Source organism: Carassius carassius, chromosome 49, assembly GCF_963082965.1.
Source record: "Carassius carassius chromosome 49, fCarCar2.1, whole genome shotgun sequence".
NCBI lineage: Eukaryota > Metazoa > Chordata > Actinopteri > Cypriniformes > Cyprinidae > Carassius > Carassius carassius.
The window spans coordinates 16,811,810-16,824,140 of NC_081803.1; the positions used below are offsets into that span (position 1 = coordinate 16,811,810).

General features: G+C 35.5%; 3 protein-coding genes across 3 annotated transcripts in view; all 3 read left to right on the forward strand.

The window, feature by feature from the left end:
• The window catches only part of mmp30 (matrix metallopeptidase 30), a 29,818-nt gene extending 17,947 nt beyond the window's left edge, over window positions 1-11,871 (forward strand). Inside the window, 15 exon segments of the mRNA XM_059544705.1 lie at window positions 5,668-5,824; window positions 5,888-5,991; window positions 6,093-6,252; window positions 6,330-6,433; window positions 6,515-6,671; window positions 8,730-8,832; window positions 8,999-9,243; window positions 9,394-9,542; window positions 10,127-10,252; window positions 10,342-10,503; window positions 10,650-10,782; window positions 10,945-11,072; window positions 11,156-11,315; window positions 11,440-11,543; window positions 11,647-11,871. Coding sequence (XP_059400688.1) covers window positions 5,668-5,824; window positions 5,888-5,991; window positions 6,093-6,252; window positions 6,330-6,433; window positions 6,515-6,671; window positions 8,730-8,832; window positions 8,999-9,243; window positions 9,394-9,542; window positions 10,127-10,252; window positions 10,342-10,503; window positions 10,650-10,782; window positions 10,945-11,072; window positions 11,156-11,315; window positions 11,440-11,543; window positions 11,647-11,750 — 2,096 coding nt within the window. The 3' untranslated portion in view covers window positions 11,751-11,871.
• LOC132132915 (collagenase 3-like) lies at window positions 367-2,061 on the forward strand. The gene is made up of 5 exons (XM_059545479.1): window positions 367-488; window positions 578-828; window positions 915-1,063; window positions 1,315-1,443; window positions 1,583-2,061. The coding sequence occupies exons 1-5, from the start codon at window positions 387-389 to the stop codon at window positions 1,747-1,749; spliced, it is 798 nt and encodes a 265-aa protein (XP_059401462.1). The 5' UTR covers window positions 367-386; the 3' UTR covers window positions 1,750-2,061.
• LOC132132916 (stromelysin-2-like) lies at window positions 3,883-4,579 on the forward strand. The gene is made up of 2 exons (XM_059545481.1): window positions 3,883-4,010; window positions 4,140-4,579. The coding sequence occupies exons 1-2, from the start codon at window positions 3,909-3,911 to the stop codon at window positions 4,395-4,397; spliced, it is 360 nt and encodes a 119-aa protein (XP_059401464.1). The 5' UTR covers window positions 3,883-3,908; the 3' UTR covers window positions 4,398-4,579.
• Window positions 11,872-12,331: the final 460 nt, after the last annotated feature.

The window sequence follows — 12,331 nt, forward strand, 5'->3', positions numbered from 1 at the left end:
ATTTGAACTTAAAGGTAACCTAATTTTAGCTGCTGCAGTGTATTATATTCAACAAGACAATATGTACATTTAAGGTAAAATATTGTTAAAACAATGTTTGAGTAAAATGTACAAAAGGGCATTCCTATAATACATAAACATGCTTTTATTCATATTAATTATTAATATTGTCATTAAATAAAGGTATGACAAAAATAAATAATATTAATATCTGGGCGAGGAGGCTGTGTCAAGCTGAAAATCCTGTTATAATTGTCTTGCCTGTCAGTTTAATGGTTTAATTTCACCTGTTGCTCAACACCTCACAGTTTTAAGTGTATATAAGTCATTACCAGACCTTCGTCAGTCAGAAGTGAAGCACACGAGCAGAAGAAACAACTCTCAACATGGGGATTCAGAGCCAGCTGTGTTTTCTTGCAAGCCTGGTGCTGGTTATTCACGCCACACCGATTTTAAGGCCCACTGAAAAAGAAGTAGCCATTGCAAGGGTATGTTTTTCCCCTCATATAATAGTCTTTTGGATGCTGTGCAACTGACCATAATTTCTCCAATAACTACATGTCTGTTTGCCTTTTAGGATTACCTGAGAAACTTCTACAATCTGAAAGATGTAATGAGCACTTCCGATTTTCACCCAGAAGAAGAGATCAATCCACTGTCCGATAAGCTGAAAGAGATGCAGAAGTTTTTCAGGCTTAAGGTCACTGGAACTCTGAATAGAGAAACACTGGAGGTGATGAAGAAGCCCCGCTGTGGAGTTCCAGATGTTGCTGCGTACTCCACATTTGGAGGCAAACCCAAATGGAACACCAACAGGCTCACTTACAGGTGTGTGTCTGATAGCAGTTTTCTTTGCGTGACTGGAAAAAGAAAGAGTAAAAGGAGCAGATACAGATAATGGTCCTGTTCCACAGAATCGTGAACTACACTCCTGACATGTCAAAAACAGATGTGGATCAATCCATAAAGAAAGCGCTGCAGGTCTGGGCCGATGTCACTCCTCTGAGATTCACTCGTATTAACAAAGGCATAGCTGACATCATGATCTCCTTTGCTACAGGGGGTAAGATACATCTATCAATTTATTTATATTCATATTTTAACAACCATGTGCTTTTCATTTTGTTGAATTCTTTTGAACTAAATTTAAACGTAGTACTTTGGTGATATAAATATTAAAAGAAAGTTCAGATTAGATTAAAAAAGTTCAACTCAGATCAATGCACAACAAGTTTTTTTTAAATGCAAATTCTCAACGTTTCACCAATATATGAATGTAAGAAGAGAAGAAGTCAACTAAACTCTTACCCACAGAGCATGGTGATGTTCAGGCATTTGATGGACCACAAGGCATACTGGCTCATGCTTTTCCTCCTTCTCCTGGAATCGGTGGAGATGCACATTTTGATGAAGATGAGTTTTTCACCTTGCGCTCATCAAAAGGTGATTTTTTTTTTTTTTTGCTGGAATATTTTTCTAAATTTCAACTTTGAAACCATTTTGATTTCAAGTAAAAAAATTTTAATCGGCAATTAATCTTTTTAAATTTGTACCTAAACTTTTCTGCTTAATTTTTCCACAGGACTTGTCCTGTTCTTGGTGGCCGCTCATGAGTTTGGTCACTCTTTGGGTCTTTCTCATTCTGACGTTCCCGGCTCTCTGATGTTTCCCACATACAGCTTTATTGATCCGGATCGTTTCTCTCTGTCCAATGATGACATCAGAGGGATTCAGTCCCTTTATCCTTAATCAGCCCCAAACATGGAAGGATGAGAGCTAGTAGGAAATAATATACACACAGATTAGATTCTGAAGTGTTCTGGCGCTTTCTTTAAATGTATTTTTTCTTTTTATCCCTTTTGTTTCTCTTCTGGCAAGTATAACACATTTGAAATCATAACCATTTACAATATTCCTTTACAGGTCATGCTTTCTGGACAATTCAGTTCACAGAATTTAAATGTATGTCCATTAAGTTGGAAAAAAGTAACACATTTGAACATTTCTCTTTGGTTGTACTTTTTTTATGCATCAGTAAACATCTGGATACAACTAAAAACCTGTCTTGTGCCTAACCATCAGCATATGTGTTCACTCAACATTTCAATTTGTCTTTAATGTTTCACTATGTCTATTTTAGGTATAGTATCTATACAGAGAGAAATCAGTTTCACTACAATGCAACAGCACATATATTTAATGGAATAACCTGTTAATTAAAATCTTAATTGACAAGTATGATGTTTTTAACCCTTAGAGTGTAAATCTGACAGAAAACTTTTCCACATAAACAATATTGATAGAGTAAACTCAATATAGCACATTGTCGAGCTCAACCTGGGAAATCTATCAAGATTACGTGGGGAATGTAGATTGTTTCATATTTCTAACACTTCACATTTTTAACAGGATAATGAATTTTAAACTGTTTACTCAACTAAAAATTACATAAACTGAATCACAAATTAACTAATCTTTTAAAAACGAGACAAATCACTTTAACAGTACAAACATCATCTCTGAACATTCATGTATATCTTAATATAGTTTCAATATTGATAGATATTAATCTATATTACCCATTTTACATACCTGTAGGAAATGATGAGATACACACAGATTAGAATCTGCAGCATTCTGGCCTTTTGCCAGAACGTTCTGTAAATGCCTCATCACTGCCTCTTACAGATAACACTTAAATTCATGTAACGTTAGTCTCTTAAAAAAACAAAAAGAGGGAAACAAAATTTGGGGTGCCCATTATTACCGAAATATTGAGTTGTTTGTTTACTTTGTGGACATATGGACATGAAAAACACAATGAAAACTAGAACACAAGCCAAACATAACCCTGACAACTACATTACACTACACTATCCCATATATTTTAAATACGGTATAGTGCATATAAACCACTTTCATAATAGCTCCTTGGTGCTTTTGGCATTATTTTCAAAGTGTCTTATGCAGATATTCATATACGTGCATAGCCTCTTTTTATAAACTGGGGATCTCTTTGATATATTTTGAAATGGTAAAAAATTAAACAAATTCTAACCTTAAAAATACAACTTTTATCATTTTCTAAGTGAATATAAACACCACTTTCCTCTTGAGGATATAAGAGGAGGTGTTTAAGGTTAGTTTGAATGTGCATCAGCATTTCAATCCTCCATTAGCTCCTACTGTAACTGCACGCACACACATGTACAGAGTGGACGTCCCGGTTGTTGTTTGGTGACTGATGCCACCCCAGTGAATCACAACCAGAGATGACGATGAATTAGGAACTTGACTATGTCTGACATGTCCATGTATGGCTATTGATTTCTTGCTGTTCCATTCTGATAAGGGAACAATGGTTGCATTATTTCAGACTAAAAAATAACATGTCAAACTTCACTCCTGCACTTGAGGTTTTGTGGTTCAGTCTTACCCATAAAAATGTCCAAAAACTGTTAACTGGTAATTTGTCAATTACATGGAAAATTAACAACTGTAAAGATTACATATTTTCAAACTTTGCAAAAGCCCAAAGTATATACTTAATAAGATACCTGTAATAATCCTCACTGTATTTTTAACAGGAAAGTTCTGAAAACCACATTTGCTAGTTTATTCCTTTACATTTAAACAAAGTTTGTGTGTATAGATATAAATATTAAGAAATATTGCTGTTAAATAAAGGTGTGTGGAACATAAATCAAATTAATATCTGGGAAAGAAGGAAGAGGTTTGTGTTAAAGGAAGGCGTTAATCGGTCAGCCAGTTTAATGGTTTACTCAGAAACTCACAGCTGATGACTTAACCTGTTGCTAAAACCCTCACAGTTTTAGGAGTATATAAGCCTCCATCAGACTTTTGCCAACCAGAAGCAAAGCACAGGAGCATAAGAAGCAACTCTCAAAATGAGGATTCATAGCCAGCTTTGTTTTCTTGCAAGCCTGGTGCTTGTTATTTACACTGCACCGATTTTAAAGTACGCTGACAAAGATGAAGCCACTGCAGAGGTATGATATATATATATATATATATATATATATATATATATATATATATATATATATATATATATAAAATTCATGTTTGTATGTTTTGTTTGTTGTTGCTCATAATTGCTCTAATGATTCCACCTTTAGCATTACCTGCAGAGCTTCTACACTCTAACCGATATAACAAATGAAACAACAGCCTTCCGAAGAGAAACCAGTCCACTGATTGAGAAGATGAAAGGGATGCAGAAGTTTTTTGGACTTAAGGTCACTGGCAAGCTGGACAAAGAAACACTGAAGGTGATGAAGAAGCCCCGCTGTGGAGTTCCAGATGTTGCTGCGTACTCCACATTTGGAGGCAAACCCAAATGGCAGACCAACAGGCTCACTTACAGGTGTGTGTAATAACAGTTCTCTTGGTCTCACACAAAAAAGAGTTTTAGGAGACTATGGTGCTTCTCAAGGCCGGAATGATCATTGGGCTTGACTGTGCTGCCATTACCAGTTCACATTGTTTGGTTTGTTCAGCCATGACAGTCAAAAATTATTAGTCTCATTTCCACTGTGCAGACAAAGCACTAAATGGACCGGCCAGGGCTAACAGCTTCCAACTGTGACCTTCGAGGCCATAATCAAATAGCACAAACTGGTATTTGCGATAATTTCACATAGAAAAAGGACACACACACACACACACACACACACATATCAAATTAACATTGCTTTTGCGCTGGTTCATTTGTCATCACGTGGCTAATTTAAACAGCCCCGTCAAGCGTTTAGCCCAAAAGAGCGCACATTTATAAAGATAATAATACATTCTCATATGCTCTCACCTCATTTCTTTAAAGGGGACGATTCTATATTACATTAATGGTCCGCTAAATTATACGATCTGAAGTTTTTGAGCGCTCTCTCCCACCATCTCACTGCCATCACATATGGTGGGGCATTATGTAAAATTTCATCAAAATGATTTATTTTTTTTAATGTGCCATTTAATGAGTTTTTGTTTTTCATATGTCATATGTCTATGATATAGGACTTAACTTATCGCACATACACAGAATATCTACACAATCGCAAATGTACAATAAACAATAAGTTACTGAGTAACTTTCAGACACAAAATTCCATTTTGTTTCTTCAAAAAAAAAAAAAAAAAAATTTTGTTTCTTCCACAAAAAAAAAATTGAACAAACAGCAGAACTGCTGCATCTCTGAGCAACACTGTGTTTTGTTCTTCGGTGTTACACGGAGCAGTAAATTATTCAATCAGTTTTGCAAAGTGTAATGTTAAATTGATTTAATGGTTGATTTAAGGATTCAACCCACAGTCACGTGTTGCCACCTACTTGGCCTAGTGGTTGTAGTTTCATATTATTTAAAAAAGTAGCTGATTATTTAATTTTTAATTTGATTGTTAATATCCAACATGTCTTCTTATTGTGATTGATTTTATTGATTCAAATTAAGAATTTGACATGAGATCTAGACATCTCTGGGTTTTTCTTTTTTCTTTTTTGCTCAGTTTTATTTCAGGGGTTTAATCTTTCAGAGTACACATTCTGTTTATTGTATTATAATTACTATTTAAAATAGTATTACATCTAAACTTTGACTAGGCTAGACATGTTGCACATTAAATGTAATATATATATATTATTTCCTTCAGGCCCAAACAGAGACATAACCCCCACCCAAACTCATCAAGAAGTACAAGCAACTCCTAAGGCTTGTGACCCTAATGTGATCTTAGATGCAGATACAACTCTAACAGATGAAACAATGTTCTTCAAGGATGGGTTATATACAAATTAAATAAAAATTAAGTGTATTTTTATATAAATAGACCTATAATATTTTCATGTCTCTCTTCAGCTTTTTCTGAACAGAACTGTGACGCAACATCAGATCAAGAGTTTCTGGGCCAGTGCTCCAGATAATATAGATGCTGCTTATGAGGATCCAGTGCAAGATAAACTTTTCCTATTCAAAGGTACCTTCTCAAACAATATGGGGATTCTGAAACCACAATCACCCTTACAATCTCTATCCATGCTCAGAAAAACTCTTATTGTAGTCTGTCTTTGTTTACAGGTAGACAAGTCTGGGCATTTAATGGCATCAATCTTGAGCGCGGATATCCCAAGACTCTCAGCAGCTTTGGTCTGCCATCATCAGTGAGAGAAGTTAGTGCTGCCGTCTATGACAAAAACTCAAGAAAAACACTGCTCTTTGTTGACAAGGTTTACTACAGGTGGGTCTAGTGCTGCATCATAAACAAAAGCAGTTGTCACTGAAAAGCTGATGGAATTCCCCCTTTTTTTTTGGTAGCTATGATGAAAGGGCAAAGAAAATGGACAGAGGGTATCCCCAACGAGTGGAAAGTGGATTTCCAGGGTTGACTGGAGAGGTTACAGCAGCCCACATGTCCAATGGTAGGTGTTTCTAATCTTTTCCCACAAGCGTTAATGTGCAATGATTATACTTAGTGAAATTGAATGATTTTTGTCTTCCAGGTTACATTTATCTCTACAGTGGGAGAAATGTGTATGAGTTTGGATACACAGGCGGAGCTTCACTTTTATGCGTGGGGGGAGGGCACCCACTGGTAGACGAGCCACGAGCACTTTTTTATATGTTCTGTATTTTATGTATTTATGTAACACATATTCTACATTAAACTACATTTAGAATGAACAATAACTGCTGTACAAAGACAAAAAAAAATCAGTCAAATTGTTTTCTGTGTGGTAGATCAGAGCCAATTTCTTATTCTCCTCATAACTGAGAAACTTACTGATGATGTAGCCGAACCAACAGGCAGCGTGAGTGCAAGCTGTAGTAGTCTGAAAAAGTTTGGATATTCTTCCCTCCGTGCTGCCATGTTTACACCAGTGCCTTTTCGTTTTAAAACGCATAACTTTTGCTACGGTTACGCCTCGTTTACACTACTCCGACGTTTTCTTCCTTCGAAAACTGAGATTTTTGAAAACGTTGCAGACCCCGTTTTAGTCTGAAAACTCTGGGGTTGCATTTCAGTGTAAACAGATCAAAACGGAGACTTTGAAAATGATGGCGTGGCTGCCCACATTCGGTTTTTGTGTAGAATCAATGTAATGTATTTTTACAGAATCAATTTAATGTTATTTTTTCCAAATAAACAAAAATGTCTAATACAACTAAACAGCACGTGAGTGTCTTCATTTTGTAAGCAAGACTGATTTTGGTGTAGAAATACTTTTGACTTTAACATTTTAAAAGACTCCGACCTGATTTACAGAGCAGACCTATATACAGTATCTACTGCAAATCCAATATCAGTAAACAGCTTTGTAAAATATCAAACCATCTAAATTCTCAATAATAAGTAGACCTCTAAAGCTTTATAAAAGGGCAGACCTTTTGTCAAAGCCTGTTGACACTTGTGGTTGATACAGTATTTGGAATTTCTTAGAAAACTGTTTTGTCATCACCATGTGTATGTACAATAAAAACAAACATAGTCTTTCTGTTAAATGGGTCACTCAGACATATATGGACATAATTTCTGTGGTTACATTTTAGGACATGAACAAGGGAGTGCCTCTGTTAAACAGCCTCTGGGGTTGTGCTTTTGTATTTTCATCTTTCATTCATGTGAGGGTTTGGGAAACGTGTATGCACTTGATGTGCCCTGAAGGGAATTCCAGTGATTATGCAAACCTAAAATAGCTGTCACTGGCTAGCTAGACTATATATATATATATATATATATATATATATATATATATATATATATATATATATATATATATATATATATATATATATGAAGCTTTTTTTTATTGACTATTTTAACATTTTTGAACCACAAGCTCTAATCATTTATAGATTAATGATAAAAACTAACGATGTTACCTAAACTAACTAAAATGTCAGTCCACAATATTTAAAAAACGTATATATAAATTACCAGAGTGAATTCCTTCTTGGGATAGTCCTTAATTCAATTCAGTTGTATCAGTTTGACTTCCGAAAACCCCTTCAAGTCAGTTCTCACATACCCCCATTGGTATGTCTGCTGATTGGTGAAGATAAACACTCAGCAGGCCAACTTTAGGAAGTATTTAGACTTTTAGAGTTTATCACTTTGGCAATATTTTCTCATGGTACATTTTCAAATTCTTAGTACAAAACAAAACTATGAAGCTCATCATGTTCTGCTTGGTGAATGTTTGATATAATTTCTATGAATTGATGCCTTTTCTTCATTATGCATTTTGTGTCATTTTAATGTAGAAATTTAGACATTGTAGAAATGCAGTGTAATTCATACTATATATATATATCAGACCTAAACTTAGAATTAATATTAATTATTCCATAATTTTTTTTTCAGTGTTTTTTTTTTTTTTTTTTGGAGAAAGCTTATCCCCTCATTAGAAAGTCCCCAGAAAGAAAACAAAACAAAAGCAAAGGCAGGGAATACAAAACCTCAAATATTTCTGAAGGCGGCCTATTTAGCAGCTGCGTCAGAGCTATGTCATCGACAATACAAACATCTATCTGACATGTTCAGACAGCAACCAAAAAAACCTGCAACCCTGAGTTTCCCACTTCCACCCCCGCTAATACAGCCACTGATCGGAAATGATAAAACACTGGACAAGCCCCTTTAAGACCACTTATAAAAGTCAGAAACAGACACCGTGGAGATCAATTTTCTTTCCCTGCAGAGGAAGAAGACTGAAGTATGGAGCACTTGACAGCTCTCAGCCTGATGCTTTTTGGGTTTTTAGCTCTTTGCGATGGCGCTCCCACGACAGCATCAACGGAGGACCATCAAATAGCAGAGGTCGGTACCTATTATCTATTTACTAACTTAATCACTTTATGCATTTTTCTTTTATTATGACACAAAAAATCTACAGATCTAACTTTGTGATATGAAACTATGATATTTATCTGCTCTATTTCATTGTAAAATCAGTGTAAACATGTTCCTTCCTCTTTCTTCCCAGGCTTATCTGTCACAGTTCTACAGGGACCCGAATGCAACTACATTCCTTGGCAGAATGATGTTCCTCCCAGATCTGGAAAATGAACTGAAGGCCATGCAGGAGTTTTTTGGACTGGAGGTCACGGGTAAGCTGGACTCGAACACTCTTGAGACGATGAAGCTGCCACGCTGTGGAGTCACTGATGTGGCCAAATACGGACACTTCCAAGGGAGTCCCAAGTGGAAGCAGAGCGTTGTGACATACAGGTAGATGTAGCTCCTTAATTTTGTTCATATAAATCAACCAATCAGAACAGACCTTGTCAGACTGAGAAAATTAGTTGTTGTTGTTGTTTTTTTTTCAATGCAACTGTTTAGTATTGAATTTCAGACTACAAACTGCTGTTTTTCTCTTAGAATAACTGAATATACATCACAGCTGAGCAAGAAAGAGGTGGACGCCACCATCGCTAAAGCTTTCAAGCTCTACAGTGATGTTATTCCACTTGACTTCAAACAGATCTACAGCGGCACAGCCGACATCATGATCCTCTTCAAAGCAGGATGTGGGTATACGTACAGGACCATTAAAAGTTTGGAATAGTTAAAACTTTTTCCATTGTTTTTGAAAGAAATCTCAAATGCTCACCAAGGCTGCATTTACCTAAACTGTTTTCTATTGTGATATATTTTTAAATGTAACTTATTGTGGCAGGAAACCTGAATTGTCAGCATCATTACTCCAGTCTTCAGTGTCACATGATCCTTCAGAAATTATTTTAATATGCTGATTTGGTGCTCTTATTATTATATCAATGCTGAAAACAGTTGTGCTGCTTAATTTACCATTTCAAAGTTTGGGGTAGATACGATTTTTATACAAAAATAGGACATACTAAAATGGTTCAAAAGTGAAAGTAAAAATATTTATAATGTTATGCAAGATTTCTATTTTAAATAAATGCTGTTAATTTCTTTTCCTGAAAAAGCTGGCTTTTTTTTAGCAAAGTTTCCATATAAAGCTTTATTAATAAATCAGTATTGATAATAATTGTATTAATATGTCACAATATTACTGTTTTAGTTTTTTTTTCCAAAAAAAAAAAAAACCATAAAAAAATGTAATTATTCCATGTATGGTTCCTGTTAGATCATGGAGATTTTTACCCGTTTGATGGGCCTAACGGGGTTCTGGCTCATGCCAACTCACCTGGTCCAGAGCAGGGAGGAGACACACACTTTGATGATGATGAGAGGTGGACCCTGCATTCACGAGGTAAATGCACAAATCACACAGAATCACATGCTAATGTGCATGTTAACTTTTTATTATTTATCATTTAAAAAATCATAAATCTGCTTTAGATATAAACCTGCTTTTGGTGGCTGCTCATGAATTCGGACATGCACTGGGACTAGACCACTCCAAAGACCCTTTGGCTCTCATGTACCCAACTTACCGATATGTCAACACGAATGGCTATACACTCCCCCGTGATGACCGACTTGGGGTCCAGGCTCTGTATGGTAAATGTTTTTTGTGATAGAGAAGGAAAAGTGCAATATCAATAAATAAAAAACAGTAGATCATATTGCATGGTCATTAGTGAGCATTATCAATTATACAAAAATCAATAAATATAATTTGTTATGTTTTTTGTGTTATGTTTTAGGAGTTAGACCATCAACAAATAAACCAAAACCAGAACCAAATCCTGGACCGACTCCACCAGAACGGTGTAAACGTGACTTAGTATTTGATGCAGCAACCAGCATTCGTGGAGAACTGTTCTTCTTTAAAAATGGGTAAGAATTTATTTAATTTTTTATATTTAATTACACACACACACACACACACACACACACACGTAAATAATAATAATAATCATAATAATAAAAACACTATGTGTGTTTGATTTTAAAATATTTAATTTTAATATTTCATATTTAATTCTTCATTTGCATCAGTTATTACTGGAAGAAGGGCTACTACAGTGGACTTTCAATGAATGAAGTAAAAACTACCTGGCCATCCATTGACTCTGTTGATGCTGCTTATGAGTTCAGTGACAGAGACATTAGCTTCCTCTTCAAAGGTAAAGTCATAATTCCTAAAGAGATTTTGAGTGGTGTATAACAAGGTTTCAGTAAATGTAGTTGTGTGGTCTTCCACATACAGGTCAGCAGTACTGGGCAGTAAAGGGCACCACTACTTTGCCTGGATATCCCAAACCCATATCCACATTCGGGATTCCCACATACGTGAGAAAGATTGATGCAGCTGTATATGTAAAATCAACAGGCCACACTTTGTTTTTTGTTGGAACAAAATACTGGAGGTAAGAAAAACCTAAATGACTGAATAGCTTAAATGAACCTTTATACATCACATTGTCTCCTCTTAACATTGTGTTGATTTTTCAAAATAACATCAAAACTAACATAATTTTAACAATGGTGTAGCTTCAATGAAAGAAAAGCTCAAATGGACAGCGGCTTTCCTAAAACTATTCGACATCATTTCCCTGGCATCGGGTCACGGGTGGATGCTGCGTTTGAAAATTATGGTAAGCTTAAATGCTATTAAAAAAAAACAAAACTATTAAATAGTTCCTTATTCATTTAATGCCGTTTCCTTGAATTATTTATTAATTTATGTATTCTTTTTAGGTTATCTGTATTTTTCAGAAGGTTCAAGGCAAACGGAGTATGATTTCACCTCAAGACGAGTGAATCGGGTGCTGTTGAACTACGGATGGCTGGACTGCTACTAAATATTTAAATGAAAAAGAAATTAAATGAGTTAAGTTTCAGTTTTCATAATAGTGTACCTATATTGTTCTTTTTTTGTTGTTTGTTTTGTTATTGTTTTTTAAAGAAATCTTAATACAAATATTTGTTGTTGTTGTTGTTTTTTGTTGCAAAAACTTGCAATTCAGTTGTAACTCATCTTTTAATATAATAAAAAAAAGAAAATGTGAAAGCCTTTAATTTTTTAAACTGAATAACACACACACACATATATATATACATTCATATACGTTGACGATTATAGGGGCCCATGGATGAGTGGGGGCCCCCTGTGATCTCAACCGTCTGGCTGAGGCTAGCCTAAAACGACGATCAGGACAGTTGACAGGCCACTGCTGCGTGTCGTCACGAAAGCTTATCATTTTCATATGTTTTTAAGCCTGGCCACTTTCCAATTTAAACATTCAAAAGAGTTTAAATCATTCAAACACAAGACGCGTAAAAAGCTGAACTGGTTACTCGTGCGCTGTGTTCGGTGCGCACACATCTCACACTCTCAGAGCCGCGTCTCACAGACAGCAACACTGAACCGAGCTCTCGTTTG